Here is a 15,199-nt window from a genome sequence, read left to right as displayed (position 1 = left end):
GCGGTGGAGAATATCATTTGACCCAAATCTTTGGTTGTACTTCTGAGGTGAAAGGAGATAGCTGAGTGATTCGGCACACTCACTGTGCGGAAGGATTTAACATTATACGTTACGTAATCAAGGGGTGTGTCGTGGGTTGGCCTCTTTCGCTGAGAAAGAGCAGGTTTTATTTTCACAGAAACTTTACTCTCTAGGGTACGACAGGAGTTTTTCTAGATTATAATATAGGAAAAGACGTTTTAGTGGTTAATTTGGAAACAAGAGAATAAAAGCAAGGGGGTAAGATGGTCTGTCACGTGCTCTTGTTTACTAGTTCTAACCAGTTCTCACCGCAGCAAAACGCTACGCATCTATACACATTAGTTCCACAGAACAAAGAAAATAAAACAGATAATAACCAAAATTAAAGAACAGCATTATTCTAAGAACTCATTAGTAAGAAAATATTGGCATAATTCTTATAATTACTAGCATATATTTCAAATCTGAATAATTTTTTACTTTCTACATTTGGTTGCATATCGTTCAAAACAACGTCTGCGAAGTTGGAACAGTCTGGAAGGTGAGTAGAAAAACTGCATAATTTCTGCTCAAAAAAGGTTCTAAGTCATTTATAGGTAACGATATAGGTTCCGTGTAGTCTATAGATAATAATAGTCTGCTACATGCGGATATTTTAGGTCAGTTTTCGGTGTTTTATTCGAGAAAAATACGTTGGGGTGTACAAAATTTTATGGCGGGCAAGAGGAGTGGCAAAATCACGGGACGTGGCCACATTTACACCCAAGGAGCTACACCAAAGCCAATATTTCCTGATTCACTCCTAATGTTTGAGTTTTTACCCCTTCATCGTGTCAAAATTGATGTACCGTATGCAAGAAACAGGCGTAGTTTCCACAAACTCTTGGTCATTTTGTTCACGTGTCCCCCAGACCTACATTAACGAATTTCATAGGGTTCGTGCAAATGCTTAGGCACCCCTGATGACCTTTCAGATTCAGAAGGAATCAACAAACAGATGTACATGGCCTTCTCCCAGTACATTGAGAGTACACACCGTTTCGACGTACTCACCTAGAAACTCCTCCAACAACTCTCAAGCACAAAGAACCAAGAGTTAAATACCAAGAGAGACTTTTGACTCAAAAGCGAACCATGTGTTAATCAGCACCAAGAGGCCACGTCTAGCGAAATAATAGACGTTAAACGAGGACAACAACAACAACAACAAAATGACTTCAGCTGAGAAAATTTAGGAATGAAAATGGACTCGCAAACTTTTTTGACAGGAAAAAATGTCAAGCTATATTATACAGACAGCCCTGTTGAGCATAACACAAACCTGTCTAGCTATAGGAGTCCCATGCCCCTGCTGGTTGAATATATGATAATATTGATATAATAATAATAATAATAATAATAATCATCTGGTGTATTTTGCCAGCCAGTAGGTACCCAAAGTATGAGTAATGAGGCTGTTTAACGTGATCGAGGCACCTCCTCGAGCACGGGACCCCCGTTTTACGTCCCTCCCGGAAGACGATTTCGTGGAAAACTATTAGATTTAAGAAAAACTTGGAAACTTGAAAAACAAGGACTCTCCTCTTGAACTGTTGGTACCAAAAATTATGAAGTATTTGGGGTTGTTGTCAAATATTATTACATTGCAATTAATTTTTTTCAAACCAGATAAAAAGTAAGCAAATCTGATAACCTAGAATTTACATTGGTATAGCCTTCCCTTAGTAACTAGTTAAAGTGTTGTTGTGTTGAAACTTTCTAGGACTGTTATGTACACAGGGCTCGAAATACTTTTTTCTGCATACCTGCACTGGTGTAGGTAACATTGAAAATAACCTGCACCAGACAAATTTTTCCTGCACCACTCTGAACTTATAAAGTATGGATCATACTAAAATTGTTCAGGAACCATTTTTTTCTTTTATACTTTATGGTGGTAACAATCAATGCAGCTAGTAACAATCCATATACAGCTGTACATTATAGGACATTTATGTATAAAACCTAGTACATGGACAAGTGCGGGTTAGGTGCAGGTAGACACCGAAAATAAATGGACAGCTTCAATTTTGCCTGCACTTAGTTGCTTATGCAGGTGGTATTTCGAGCCCTGAATGTGCACCGCACAAAAAACACTCTAGTTCCACTGTGTATTGATTACTACTTATAATATTGCACACAGGTACATCCTGCCACCATGCCTGTTGAGCTGGTACTACAGAACTTTATCGATGGCCAGTTTGTGGGGACGGAGTCTCACATCGACAGTTACAACCCGTCCACGGGAGAGGTGTACGCCAAGGTGCCCGACAGCGGGGAAGCGGACGTGAACGCTGCGGTGCAGGCTGCTAAAGCGGCATTCCCAGGGTACAAAGTCTTGTTTTTTGTCCGGTTTTTTGCTTTGCATGACCGGTAAACCGGTAAACTACCAGTTTTGTGTAGGTGGTACAACTTTAGTACAAAGTACTACAAGCTGGATAAGACTCAAGTGTTACTGTTAGGTTTGAATCATTCACTAAAACCTAAAAAGATCCACACTCCAGTGTTGTTACCAGGACTTTACACAGTGTAGGGGGTATGTGGACATTGTCCCCTGAAAATATTTTAATTATAACTCTCTGAAACACTATTTCCTGCATTGTTTGAATGGGCCAAGTTTTTTTAAATATAATGTCAACCTTTTTTCACCTTTGTTAGAAAACAACAGAAATAAGCCCCCTACTAGTATGCTTGTTGAGACGTGTAGTATAGTGGCCAAAATCACTGTGTATGGGATACAAATCAGAGCTTAGGGGCCCCCTACGTAGCCTGATATCCAGCCGTATTATATCATAGCTCGTCGCTCCCATAGATGACAGAAGAGACTTGGGAGCTGAAATACAGCTGGATACCAGGCTACCCCCTATGCTCAACTGCTCTGGCAAGTACCCATCTTCTCTTTTTGAGTAGTGCAGTGTGCTTGAGATGTGGCTATCTTTTGGCACTTGTAGATAAAGCATATACCACTGCCAGTGGACTAGCAGCCTACTGTAATGGCCTGTGTTGCCAAAGGGCTATAGAAATTGAGATGGGTACTGCCCCTCTACTCTGAAAGGTGTTAAAAGGATTCAAACTTTTTTATTTGTAAAAAATAGCACTTACATGGCACTTACAGTACATGTACATTTCAGATGGTCGGAGACCCCAGCAGCAGAGCGCTCCCGGATTCTGAACAGGATTGCGGACTTGATCGAGACTCACTTGGAGGAGTTTGCACAGGCCGAGTCACGCGATCAAGGCAAGCCGGTCTCCCTTGCGCGAACCGTGGACATCCCACGTGCTGTCTACAACTTCCGCTTCTTTGCGACGACCATTCTACACAAGACAGAAAGGTTTGTGTAGTGATATAACACAGAAAGTAATGAAATTCTATGTTATTGTGCAGATGTACCACAAAATGTACCTGTAAAATACAAACCTGTATGTCATAGACCTTTAAACGTAGGTTTAGTTTTATGTGACTAAAATTCACTCAAAGTTACTCATTCAGTCACTAAAACACACTCACTCACTTACCCACTATCACTCACCCACTCATTCACCGACATTCATTCTTACTCTCTCCCTCATGCTCATTCATTCTTACGCACATGCGCGCACGCACGTGACCACGCACACACAGACACACATACACACACGTGTGATGGCTCTTAGCACAAGTATATTACTGTAGAAATCATTCAAGTACAGGTACAAAATTCCAAAACATCAATGTTTCCAGTACTAAACCTCAAGTGTATAATGTTTTGTCTCTAAAAATGTGTTATTCCTCACATGAAGATGAAAATTTAGCCCTGGAAAAAAAATACTGTATGGTAAGCATGGATTCTTTGCATAGGGTAACTAGTCTATATAATGTTGATTCTTATGTTAAGGTTATGGACACATCCCTACCACTAGAAATAATGTATAATTTACAGAAATTTGGATGGACTTTGAAGAAAGGTTCTTGTCTTTATTATATTCGTAGCGCCACCTACTTGGAAACCATGCAGGCCACGAACTACACGGTGCGTACGCCTCTGGGTGTCGCTGGACTGATCAGCCCCTGGAATCTGCCCCTGTACCTCCTGACGTGGAAGATCGCGCCCGCCATCGCCTGCGGAAACACTGTCGTGTGTAAGCCTAGCGAGATGACATCGGTGACTGCGTGGATGATGTGTCGACTCCTAAACGATGCCGGTTAGTTTCTTCTCCATATTCCTTTAGTTATTCTTTCCTGAAGGTCATTTCAAGGTGTGACTGGAAGGCCACTTCAAGCTAGGTACTCAATTTTCACCTGCAGGGCTTGAAGTACTTTTTTCTGCATACCTGCACTGGTGCAGGTAACATTGAAAATCACCTACACCAGACAAGTTTTACATGTACCACTCTGCATTTAGGAAGTATCGATCATACTAAAATTGTTCAGGAACCCTTGCTATTTTTTCTTGTATACTTTATAGGTAGTAACAGTAAATGCAGCTAATAACAATCCACAAACATCTACATCATATGACATTTATGTATAAAACCCAGTACATGGACCAGTGCAGGTTAGGTGCAAGTAGACACCAGAAATACCTGCACAGCTCCAATTTTACCTGCACTAACCTGCATATGCAGGTGGTATTTCGAGCCATTGGATCAATTTATTCATTGAGATCAGGCTTTTAGCTACAGTGTAGGATTTTATAATAGGGAGTCCAAACTTATTGGTGAGTCGTGGTAAGTGACTATTGTAGGGGTGTCTGCGGGAGTTTTTGATGATTTTAAGTGCATTCTAAGGTATCCAAAGAGGCAAAAATACTGTTACAGATGTCAGAGTAGAAGACTGTGACGACAGATGACCTGGTAGCATCCCTGGTCAATCAGAATTTCATGCTTGTCAGAGGATTTTCTCCCCAGTATAAGGCGTCCAGGGGCATCAAATTTCTTGTTATTCTAAGAAAAGTGCGTCTAGATGACGCAATGACGCATGCCTGGCTAAAAGCCTGATTGAGATTTACCACATTAATGGAAAAGTTGACATAACAGGTGTCGTAGCATCACAGTAGGGTGTTTGGCTCAAAGCCCAGCTGCAGCGGTCTTTGGTTCAAGTTCCCTGGTATACTCTCATGTTTTGCCCTTTGAAAAGGCACTCAAATTTGACCAACAATACCCAGATTTTTTGCCTTGCCGCGCCAGCGGCATGGCCTTGTGGCCACTATTTTCTTGGTTGGTTCAATGGTTCAATGGTTCAAGCAATGTTAACCCAGCCCTTCCAAAGGCCCTTCCAAAGGCCCTTCCCAGTTCTCTTTCTCGAGGACAAACTTACGGCTTAGGCGACCAACAGTACATCCCCGTCAATCTTTATACCTCCCTTTTACGCATTTGATAACAGTTGTGGTCGGTACTGAAAGCCTCTTAACATCTGGTTACATCGAATGAATGAAGCGTTCGTATGGTGAGATTTCAAATCCATTGAAGTAAATATATAATCAAGTGAATTATCTCGTATAATAATTTGCATTACCTATTCATAAAGATGAAATAAATGCCTAATTAGACCAATGCATTGCATGTGAATATATAAGTAGGCAATGACGTCATCGAAACGTCTCAAGAACGTTTGACTAGGTATTTCAACGCTACCACGAAAACCCTCTGCCGTACGGCAATTCGTAAATTTACTACCATCTTCCCACACCCGCGGTACAAAAATTATCCGGTTCTAGAGGCAAATTTACCCATCAAAATAAAGGATATAAGTTTCTCTTTCTTGTGATGTGTTTCTTTTGCTTGAAAATTGTTTAAAACGCCAGAAATTTGCCGGTGAAAACGGCGCGCCGTAAGCGGGGAGGCCGGGGCTTCGGATCGTGGTTCCACACTTCCGGCTGTTTTGATGTCATCGGCAAGTTTCTAGCATTCACGAAGGCGAAGCGCCGAGCTGTTTTCCCCGACGATCGCCCCAATTTGGCCGGGCGGCGGTGCCGCGCGATCCAAACGCGCCAAATTTTGGGCCGCGTGCCCCTCAGAAACGGAGGATATGTGACTGAAGCGGCACAAGAACCTTTTTTGACGCTATGGATGAAGAATTTCAAGGTAAAATACTTGATACAATTTGTAGTGTTTGGGGGAGGGGGGCATGTTGAAGAAAATGTGCTTTTGAACAATTTTTTCTCAAGTCAATCCCAGCAATATAATTTCTATGCAGTGTTTCTTTATCCATGTTTTAGTCATGAAACTTACATGTATGTAAAATGTTTCTTAGTAATTTTTTCTTATTAGTTTATTGCTTTCTTTAGCATATTTAACATATGGATCATTGATTGGCCTGTTGTGTACTACTGCCAGTACTGGTATTTCTTTTCACTTGTTGACCTTGAGGCACCATGGTAACTTGAGGTACCTATGCCCAATTTAAAAAAAAATCTCAATTGTATTTTCAATGTCATCGTTACTGTTGGTGTGAATCATCCCTTGCCTCGTTCCAAGACTAAAATACCATTTTGTATTTTTTTCACTTGTTGAACTTGAGGCACCGTGCCCCCTGATATGGGTCAGCCGGGTAACCTATGCCCAAATTTTTCAAAACACTAATGGCATTTTTGTCAACGTGAAAAATTTGTGCAACCAGATTGTGTATTCTTTGTCAGATTGTGCCAAGGGTTTTTCTGGTGTAGCAAAAATCATAAATATGTACTTACCTGCAATATTATACTCTTGTCTCTACTATCAGCCAGGTTCCTACCGACCGGGCGAGGTTGTCGCAGTTGGTACTGAGGTTCAGTCGCAGAAGATGGCTCAGAAACAGTGACACTTACCTCCTTCCATCTTGTTGCAGGTATTTATCTACTTAATCAATGATAATAAGTTAATCTATTCCTTACCCCAACTTGCCTTTCTTTCTTTATTGAATTCTTCATTTCATTATTGGATCATTCTGAATCTTTCGTCACAAGAAAGAAAGAAGTCATAAGTCATAAGAAAGATGATGATGTAGATGAACATCAGACGTGGTACTGGAGTAGGTCGTCATCCCCTCAGATAGAAGAACATTATCACCATGATGGTAGACATGTTAATCATGAAACTCAAATAATTTTGTTTTTCAGGTGGAGTGTAGATTGCACCAAGTACCAGATGTAGCTGATATAAGACTGGAGAGCGGAGCGGAGATATTGAATGGTAGAGGTCAAACATAATGTTGACAAGTTGTGCAGCCAGTGCTATTAGCATTAAGTTTGTTAAAGAATACTGTTGCTACCAGTAACCACAGAAAATGATAAGTAAGCCTGTTGTTTTTGTAAAAAGTAGTTTACATTGCATTATACTATTTATAGTATTGATTAAATAAGAAGTTCATGTACCTGCAAGTACATCAAAGAAATCTGTGTCGATTGTATGTATCCTGAAGACTGAGCCTTTGACCTTGAAAAATGTTGAACTTGTCCTAGTAAATTTAGTGTTTACACAATGTCTACCTATTGATATTTTATCTCTTATTAGTACAAACATCTGTCTTCTATATTTTATTACAAATGTATCTAAGTGTAAAGTTGTACTGTTGATACAGTGTAACATCATGGCTCAACATGAAAATAATGCGACATATTCACACACTTACCTTTCACCTTGACCAAGTTGACCTTGTTATAAGGCAATTAATATTGCTGATATTCTATAGATGTGACATTGTTGGTAATATAAGATACCATAATGTTGTGTACATTGCAAAAGTATATGAAGTATGATATTTAATCTTCTACAATGCGACTCAACTGGTGCAAAAAACACCATTGACTGTAACCCAAAATGTGAACTTTTAAACCCAAATTTACTTATTTCTTAAAGAATAAGGTAAGATGACAATTATTGTGTGAAAGGACACCAGTGGGTGCTGCATACATCGACCCTGTGTAAAAGCATAATAAAATGCCATGAATGTTCAGAACTCTGTGGAGTGATTCTATGTAGTACATATTACGGCGAAATAAGATAAAACAAGCTTTGCAACCTTTACTTACCTTTTCATCACCCCTCAAAAAAGGTATTTTTTTATTTTCATCGTTTATCGCGCAGCCGGCCATATCTGAGGGTAGGTTTTGGCAACTTTGTGGAGCCATATCTCAGCAACCCTTCAAGCTATTCGCTTCATCTAAAAAGCATTTTACTCCTCTTGGTTAGCTCTTTCAGAAACAGTAAAAACAGTCATTGTATTGTGTTTTTGCCAAGGCACAGCATTTTGCCTTGCCGGGCCTGAAGTGCTGACCTACTTTTTCCTGACGATATCCCTAACACGCGGCAAGGCACAACTTTTTTTAAAAGATTTCTTGTTGCATTATAGGTCCAGCATTTATCAAATTTGGATAAGTCTGAAAGTCCAGTTTCCCTCTGTGATATAGTCTATTTTATTGTGTCTTCTACCAACACAAAATCTGTTTGAGTTAGTTAAAATATGTCCATTTGTTTTCAGGGCTCCCTCAAGGGGTGGTGAATGTGGTGTTTGGATACGGACCCAAGGCTGGCGAGGCCATCGTCAAGCATCCGGACGTCCCCCTCGTCTCTTTCACGGGCAGCACGCTAATCGGACAACGAATCACGGAGAAGAGCGCCCCGCATTGCAAAAAACTCTCACTAGAGGTAATACAGAGGTTACACACGGCTCGTGTTGTAAAATAGCATGTGATGTAGGTGGTTTGGTGGCTGGTACAGTTTCCGTACATAATTTTCGGTTCCTCGCATTTGTACTGCGCTTTCTACTTTTAGGAAATAGCATCTTCAGAAAAAGCAGGAAAAAATGTTGTGAAAAAAGTTGGGAGAAATTTTACATCACCTGAAAAAGAACTGAAAGTACTTCCTTTGTTACAGCATTGCAGCAACATTTCTGAAAAATGTATCATTGTTGAGTTGCAACTAGAGTTAAACTTTACGCTTTGAAAACTCTATAAAAATCCTGCTTCTGCTCTGTTTTTAGCCTACCACCAGACCCCTTTTAAGATTAGGCATTTGATAGGTGCATCCAAGATGTGGGTAAGTATTGTAAAGTCTGGGGCTTGTTGAGGTTGAAAAGTCCTGTACCTTTCAACATTACCAAATTGAATACAGATTGAAGTAACCAACAGTTTACCTCCGGAGCTCCAGTTGGTACAGGCCAAAAAACTAAAACTTGATATCTAAAACTAAAACAAAAACTAAAAATAAAATTTATTATTTGTTTTCTTATTTTGGTATTTTATTTCATTCCTTTTGAAACAGTATTATACCTTACTGACTAATAAAAAAATTCTAAACTTAAAACTTTCTGAAATCAGACACTGAAAAAACTTTTGTTTTGGTGTGTAAAATGCACAATATGTCTGTGAAACTTGTTTGAACAAAGAGAAACATTTTTATGAGATATCTTGAAGCAAACAAGCCCCAGAATATGAACTGAATGCATTTATCAAGTACAGGACAACCATTAAAATCCGTTGTATAGAACAGTGCTACTCCAGTCAAGACTAAACTTGTTCCTTTTTTGTTTTGTCTTTGTCCATCTGAGTAGCTTGGTGGTAAGAACCCATGCATCATATTTGCGGATGCAGATATGGAGAAATGTATCCCTACTGTGGTGAGGTAAGCTTGTACCGTGGGTAAGGATGTCCGCAAGTTTTGTGGCGGACAAGTTTGCTACTTTTTTTTTTTTTGTTTGACACTTTTGCAGATTCTTCTCGAAAGGCTGAGTTTATTGAGGACACCGAGTCTATTACACAGCATTCCCCCTCTGCATTTTTGTGTCACAAAGATTTGTACATATGTAAAAGCTTGAAAGATTTTTCTACTTGTTTGTAACAGTTGAAAAATGGATGATAGTGTATTTGAACACTGTTACAGTAAGGATGTTTGTGATTGGCTTAAAGACACTTGGTTTGTAAAAGGATGTTTGTGATTGGCTAAAACAGACTTGGTTTGTAAAAGGATGTTTGTGATTGGCTAAAACAGACTTGGTTTGTAAAAGGATGTTTGTGATTGGCTAAAACAGACTTGGTTTGTAAAAGGATGTTTGTGATTGGCTAAACAGACTTGGTTTGTAAAAGGATGTTTGTGATTGGCTAAAACAGACTTGGTTAACTTTGTAAAAGGATGTTTGTGATTGGCTGAAAAGACACTTGGTTTGCAATTAGATTAATATCTTCATGTCACAGTTGCAAATGTATGAGGGGGAATGCTAAGAAGAGCAAGGAAATTTTTTGAGATTGTCACAAAATTTCCTGTCACCATTTGTGCCAAATGAAACTTTCTCCCCCAGGGTTCGAAATACCTGTATGTACCTGCAAAATGCAATTTGCAGGAAAATTTCAAAATTGCGAGTAATTATCCAGATAATGTAAACTATATATTTTTAGAATAGTAGCAGTTCACTCTTAGTGGCTTGTGAAGGTTTCTCTGCGAGATAGTAAAAATATATATTTGAACTTAGAAATAATTATGATGTAATTACATTGTTTAGGGTTTAAAAAAAATCAGTAGTCTAAAAAGGATAGGAACAACAGCTTAGATATGTACAGAGTTGTTCAGAATTGCGAGAAAAAGTTCTGACAAGTTGCAGTTTTGCAGGACTGGTATAGAAAATAAAGAGTATTTCGAACCCTGTACCCTCAATATTGTGAACAAATCCCTACAAGATTCAAAAGGATTTAGATACTGCACTGTAGAATCAGTTAAAACTTGGTCTAACTGAAACTTTATTCAAAGATCAGTAACAATGATTCAACAGACTTGTCCTTCTGTCCTGAGATGGAAATTTGTTCGTTGGGATGGAATTGATATTAAAATGGCAGCCTGGCCACCAAAACTATGAATGGTAGTATAATGAAGTTGTTCAGTTGAAAACCAAGCTAAGGAAGCTCCCAGATTTCTTCTCAAATTTTAGCCTCTTTTTTTCAGTCTAGTTTTAGGCAATCCCTTTTCCTGGAATCTTGTAGGGTAATGTTTGTATTTCTGTTTTTACTCGCAGGTGCATTCTCTCTGCAATATGCCACACAATTTTGTAGAATTTGTTGTCTAGCTTTATTCAAGGCATGCTGGTGAGAGTATAACAGCCAAGCCTGCAATGGTGGCACTTCTCAGTGCTTTTATTTAAACTCCTTGTATTCATTCTTCCAGATCACCAAACAATTTCTTGACAATCACATGATTGTGGTTCATTATAATATTGTATTTCTTCTCTTGTCAGTAAGATATGGACATGGCTTTTTGAAAAAAAAAGTTCCTTGCTGCTGCATTTCAACTATTGCATACTTTGGAATCTAAATTATCTGTTTTTGCTTTGCTACATGTATGTATATAGTAATAATAAAGTAATAGTATATGTTGCTTTTGCAATTCTGATTCTTTGCTTTTGCAAAATGTAAGACAGTATTCTCTATTCATCGCATTCTAAAACGTACTTTTTCTGAAAAAAAAGTGTCCATAACTGCACTGTACAGTAGAAGTTTTGCCATGCAAACCTTTGTGAAATTTAGTTGTCCATCTTCCTTTTACTTATTATTACAGAGGTTAGGGTTACAAGTAAGGAGACTGGGGAAGAGATGCACCAGGTCTAAAAGAGCATGGCCTGACCCCTTGTCTGGGACAAAGTTTGACCAAAGCTGTTTGAATGTGTACAACTACAAGGAAGTCCTTTCATTTTGTTGATCAACAAAGTTACACATTTATAGAGAAAAAGATGTGTTTGGCATGAATAGAATTGTACAAAGCAAACAAGATTGCTTAATATCAAGCCATGCGACAATGCAAGGACTTCCACATTTTGATTATTTACTGTAGATTGACTAACTTTTGCGGTGTTTTTTTTGCAGAAGAGAAATGGAGGTTTTAAATTTGCCTTTAAAACAATTCTGTAGTACAGTATCAATAGATTGGAAACCCATGTTCGCAGTGGAGAGGCCACTACGAAAATAAAAAAACTACCGCAAACGTTTGAAAATTTACAGTATGTGCACTCATGATTTTTTATACTGAAATAACTGAAAGTGTCAGACTCTGTTACAGAGGGGTCCATCATTCTGGTGCGTGTAAGTATGAGGGTTCTGTTGTTTTTTCATATGTATCACTGCCCTGTCTAATGCTGTGGTTTCTCGATTTCCGCAGGTCTAGCTTTGCCAACCAGGGGGAGGTCTGCCTCTGTAGTAGCCGTATCTTCGTGCAGAGAAGCGTGTACCAACAGTTTCTCCAGAAATTCGTCAATGCAACCAGGTAAGCATATGTATTTCTGTCTTGAACTGCTGTAGAATGAAACTGGTAGCCACCAAGTACTTACGGGGCATCGTCATTAGATAGTTACAAACAAAGTCGTTAGATGTGCAAGTCGTTCAGTGTAATATAACCAGCTGCTGTCAAAAACATAGTGCTTGCAAAGCTGGTGTTTTACTTTCATGCCAAGAGCGGTTAAGCTGGCTATACAGATGCAAACACAATATCGTAATACATGTATTTTTAATAAAAAGAATGTGCGTTTGAATCATCATATCTTGCCGCTCCAAGTCCCAATCCAACAGCGGGCCACGTCGTTGGCCTCCCTCAGATCACTGAACAGCTGGGGCCGAGCTCACAGTGTTGCATCAGATGTTGCATTGTTTGTGGTTCGTCTCCACACGGGCAAGCTGAGCTTGTAGGTTTGCCCCATTTCAACATGTTGTCACCAGTTTTTCCCACCTTTGCTCTCGCCCTGTTTAGAGTTGCCCACTCCCTCCTCGGTAGGTCTGCTCCAGGGGGGAGTGCCTCACTGGGGGGTGGCAGTGCCTCGTTATTTGTGTCACTCTCTTTCCACCTCTCAGACCTGAAGGTGTCTGGTGGTACTTCCCCCAGGCCTGGGACCGTTTGCGTTTGAATGATTCGTTGGAAGCCTGTGTGATCTTGACAACAGTAGAAGCCAAAGTGTGATAACCCAACTATCGTATAGCCAGGTGCCGCGGACCAATCAGAAGGCCCATTCCATGTTGGTTATGATGCTGTAACACATGATTCCGGCCAGGCCGGTGTGTATCCCCCTTTTGATTGGGATTCTACCATTCACTTCTACAGTAAGATCCAGGTAGGGAACCCAGCTGACCCAATGTGTGACAGGCTTTGCCATTCACTTCCACAGTAAGATCCAGGTAGGGAACCCAGCAGACCCAATGTGTGACAGCTTTACCATTCACTTCCACAGTAAGATCCAGGTAGGGAACCCAGCAGACCCAATGTGTGACAGCTTTACCATTCACTTCCACAGTAAGATCCTGGTAGGGAACCCAGCAGACCCAATGTGTGACAGCTTTACCATTCCCTTCCACAGTAAGATCCAGGTAGGGAACCCAGCAGACCCAATGTGTGACAGCTTTACCATTCACTTCCACAGGAAGATCCAGGTAGGGAACCCAGCAGACCCAATGTGTGACCAGTCGGGACCATTCACTTCCACAGTAAGATCCTGGTAGGGAACCCAGCAGACCCAATGTGTGACAGGAGCTTTACCATTCACTCCCACAGTAAGATCCAGGTAGGGAACCCAGCAGACCCAATGTGTGACAGGCTTTACCATTCACTTCCACAGTAAGATCCAGGTAGGGAACCCAGCAGACCCAATGTGTGACAGGCTTTACCATTCCCTCCCACAGTAAGATCCAGGTAGGGAACCCAGCAGACCCAATGTGTGACAGCTGGCTTTACCATTCACTTCCACAGTAAGATCCAGGTAGGGAACCCAGCAGACCCAATGTGTGACAGGCTTTACCATTCACTCCCACAGTAAGATCCAGGTAGGGAACCCAGCAGACCCAATGTGTGACAGCTGGCTTTACCATTCACTTCCACAGTAAGATCCAGGTAGGGAACCCAGCAGACCCAATGTGTGACAGGCTTTACCATTCACTTCCACAGTAAGATCCAGGTAGGGAACCCAGCAGACCCAATGTGTGACAGCTGGCTTTACCATTCACTTCCACAGTAAGATCCTGGTAGGGAACCCAGCAGACCCAATGTGTGACAGCTTTACCATTCACTTCCACAGTAAGATCCAGGTAGGGAACCCAGCAGACCCAATGTGTGACAGGCTTTACCATTCACTCCCACAGTAAGATCCAGGTAGGGAACCCAGCAGACCCAATGTGTGACAGCTTTACCATTCACTCCCACAGTAAGATCCAGGTAGGGAACCCAGCAGACCCAATGTGTGACAGGCTTTACCATTCACTTCCACAGTAAGATCCAGGTAGGGAACCCAGCAGACCCAATGTGTGACAGGCTTTACCATTCCCTTCCACAGTAAGATCCAGGTAGGGAACCCAGCAGACCCAATGTGTGACAGCTTTACCATTCACTCCCACAGTAAGATCCAGGTAGGGAACCCAGCAGACCCAATGTGTGACAGGCTTTACCATTCACTTCCACAGTAAGATCCAGGTAGGGAACCCAGCAGACCCAATGTGTGACAGCTTTACCATTCACTTCCACAGTAAGATCCAGGTAGGGAACCCAGCAGACCCAATGTGTGACAGGCTTTACCATTCACTTCCACAGTAAGATCCAGGTAGGGAACCCAGCAGACCCAATGTGTGACAGGCTTTACCATTCACTTCCACAGTAAGATCCTGGTAGGGAACCCAGCAGACCCAATGTGTGACAGGCTTTACCATTCACTCCCACAGTAAGATCCAGGTAGGGAACCCAGCAGACCCAATGTGTGACAGCTTTGCCATTCACTCCCACAGTAAGATCCTGGTAGGGAACCCAGCAGACCCAATGTGTGACAGGCTTTACCATTCACTTCCACAGTAAGATCCAGGTAGGGAACCCAGCAGACCCAATGTGTGACAGCTTTACCATTCACTCCCACAGTAAGATCCTGGTAGGGAACCCAGCAGACCCAATGTGTGACAGGCTTTACCATTCACTTCCACAGTAAGATCCTGGTAGGGAACCCAGCAGACCCAATGTGTGACAGGCTTTACCATTCACTTCCACAGTAAGATCCAGGTAGGGAACCCAGCAGACCCAATGTGTGACAGGCTTTACCATCATTCCCTTCCCCAGTAAGATCCAGGTAGGGAACCCAGCAGACCCAATGTTGTGACAGCTGGCTTTACCATTCACTTCCCCAGTTAGGATCCGGGTAGGGACCCCGGCGGACCCCATGTTGTGCCAGGCTTTCCCA

At 41.2% G+C, this 15,199-nt stretch overlaps 1 protein-coding gene across 1 annotated transcript in view; it reads left to right on the top strand.

Annotated features, from left to right (window-relative positions):
* Positions 1-459: 459 nt before the first annotated feature.
* Positions 460-15,199, top strand: part of LOC118404262 (2-aminomuconic semialdehyde dehydrogenase-like) — a 20,261-nt gene continuing 5,521 nt past the window's right edge. Inside the window, exons 1-7 of the mRNA XM_035803316.1 lie at positions 460-562; positions 2,204-2,388; positions 3,192-3,392; positions 4,031-4,242; positions 8,498-8,664; positions 9,569-9,639; positions 12,157-12,261. Of these exons, the coding sequence (XP_035659209.1) occupies positions 2,219-2,388; positions 3,192-3,392; positions 4,031-4,242; positions 8,498-8,664; positions 9,569-9,639; positions 12,157-12,261 (926 nt within the window). The 5' untranslated portion in view covers positions 460-562; positions 2,204-2,218. The remainder of the gene's footprint in view (positions 563-2,203; positions 2,389-3,191; positions 3,393-4,030; positions 4,243-8,497; positions 8,665-9,568; positions 9,640-12,156; positions 12,262-15,199) is intronic.

This window comes from Branchiostoma floridae, chromosome 17, assembly GCF_000003815.2.
Source record: "Branchiostoma floridae strain S238N-H82 chromosome 17, Bfl_VNyyK, whole genome shotgun sequence".
In the NCBI taxonomy this organism is placed as follows: domain Eukaryota; kingdom Metazoa; phylum Chordata; class Leptocardii; order Amphioxiformes; family Branchiostomatidae; genus Branchiostoma; species Branchiostoma floridae.
The sequence above is the reverse complement of the archived record's forward strand: the minus strand, read 5'-3'. Positions and strand labels throughout refer to the sequence as shown.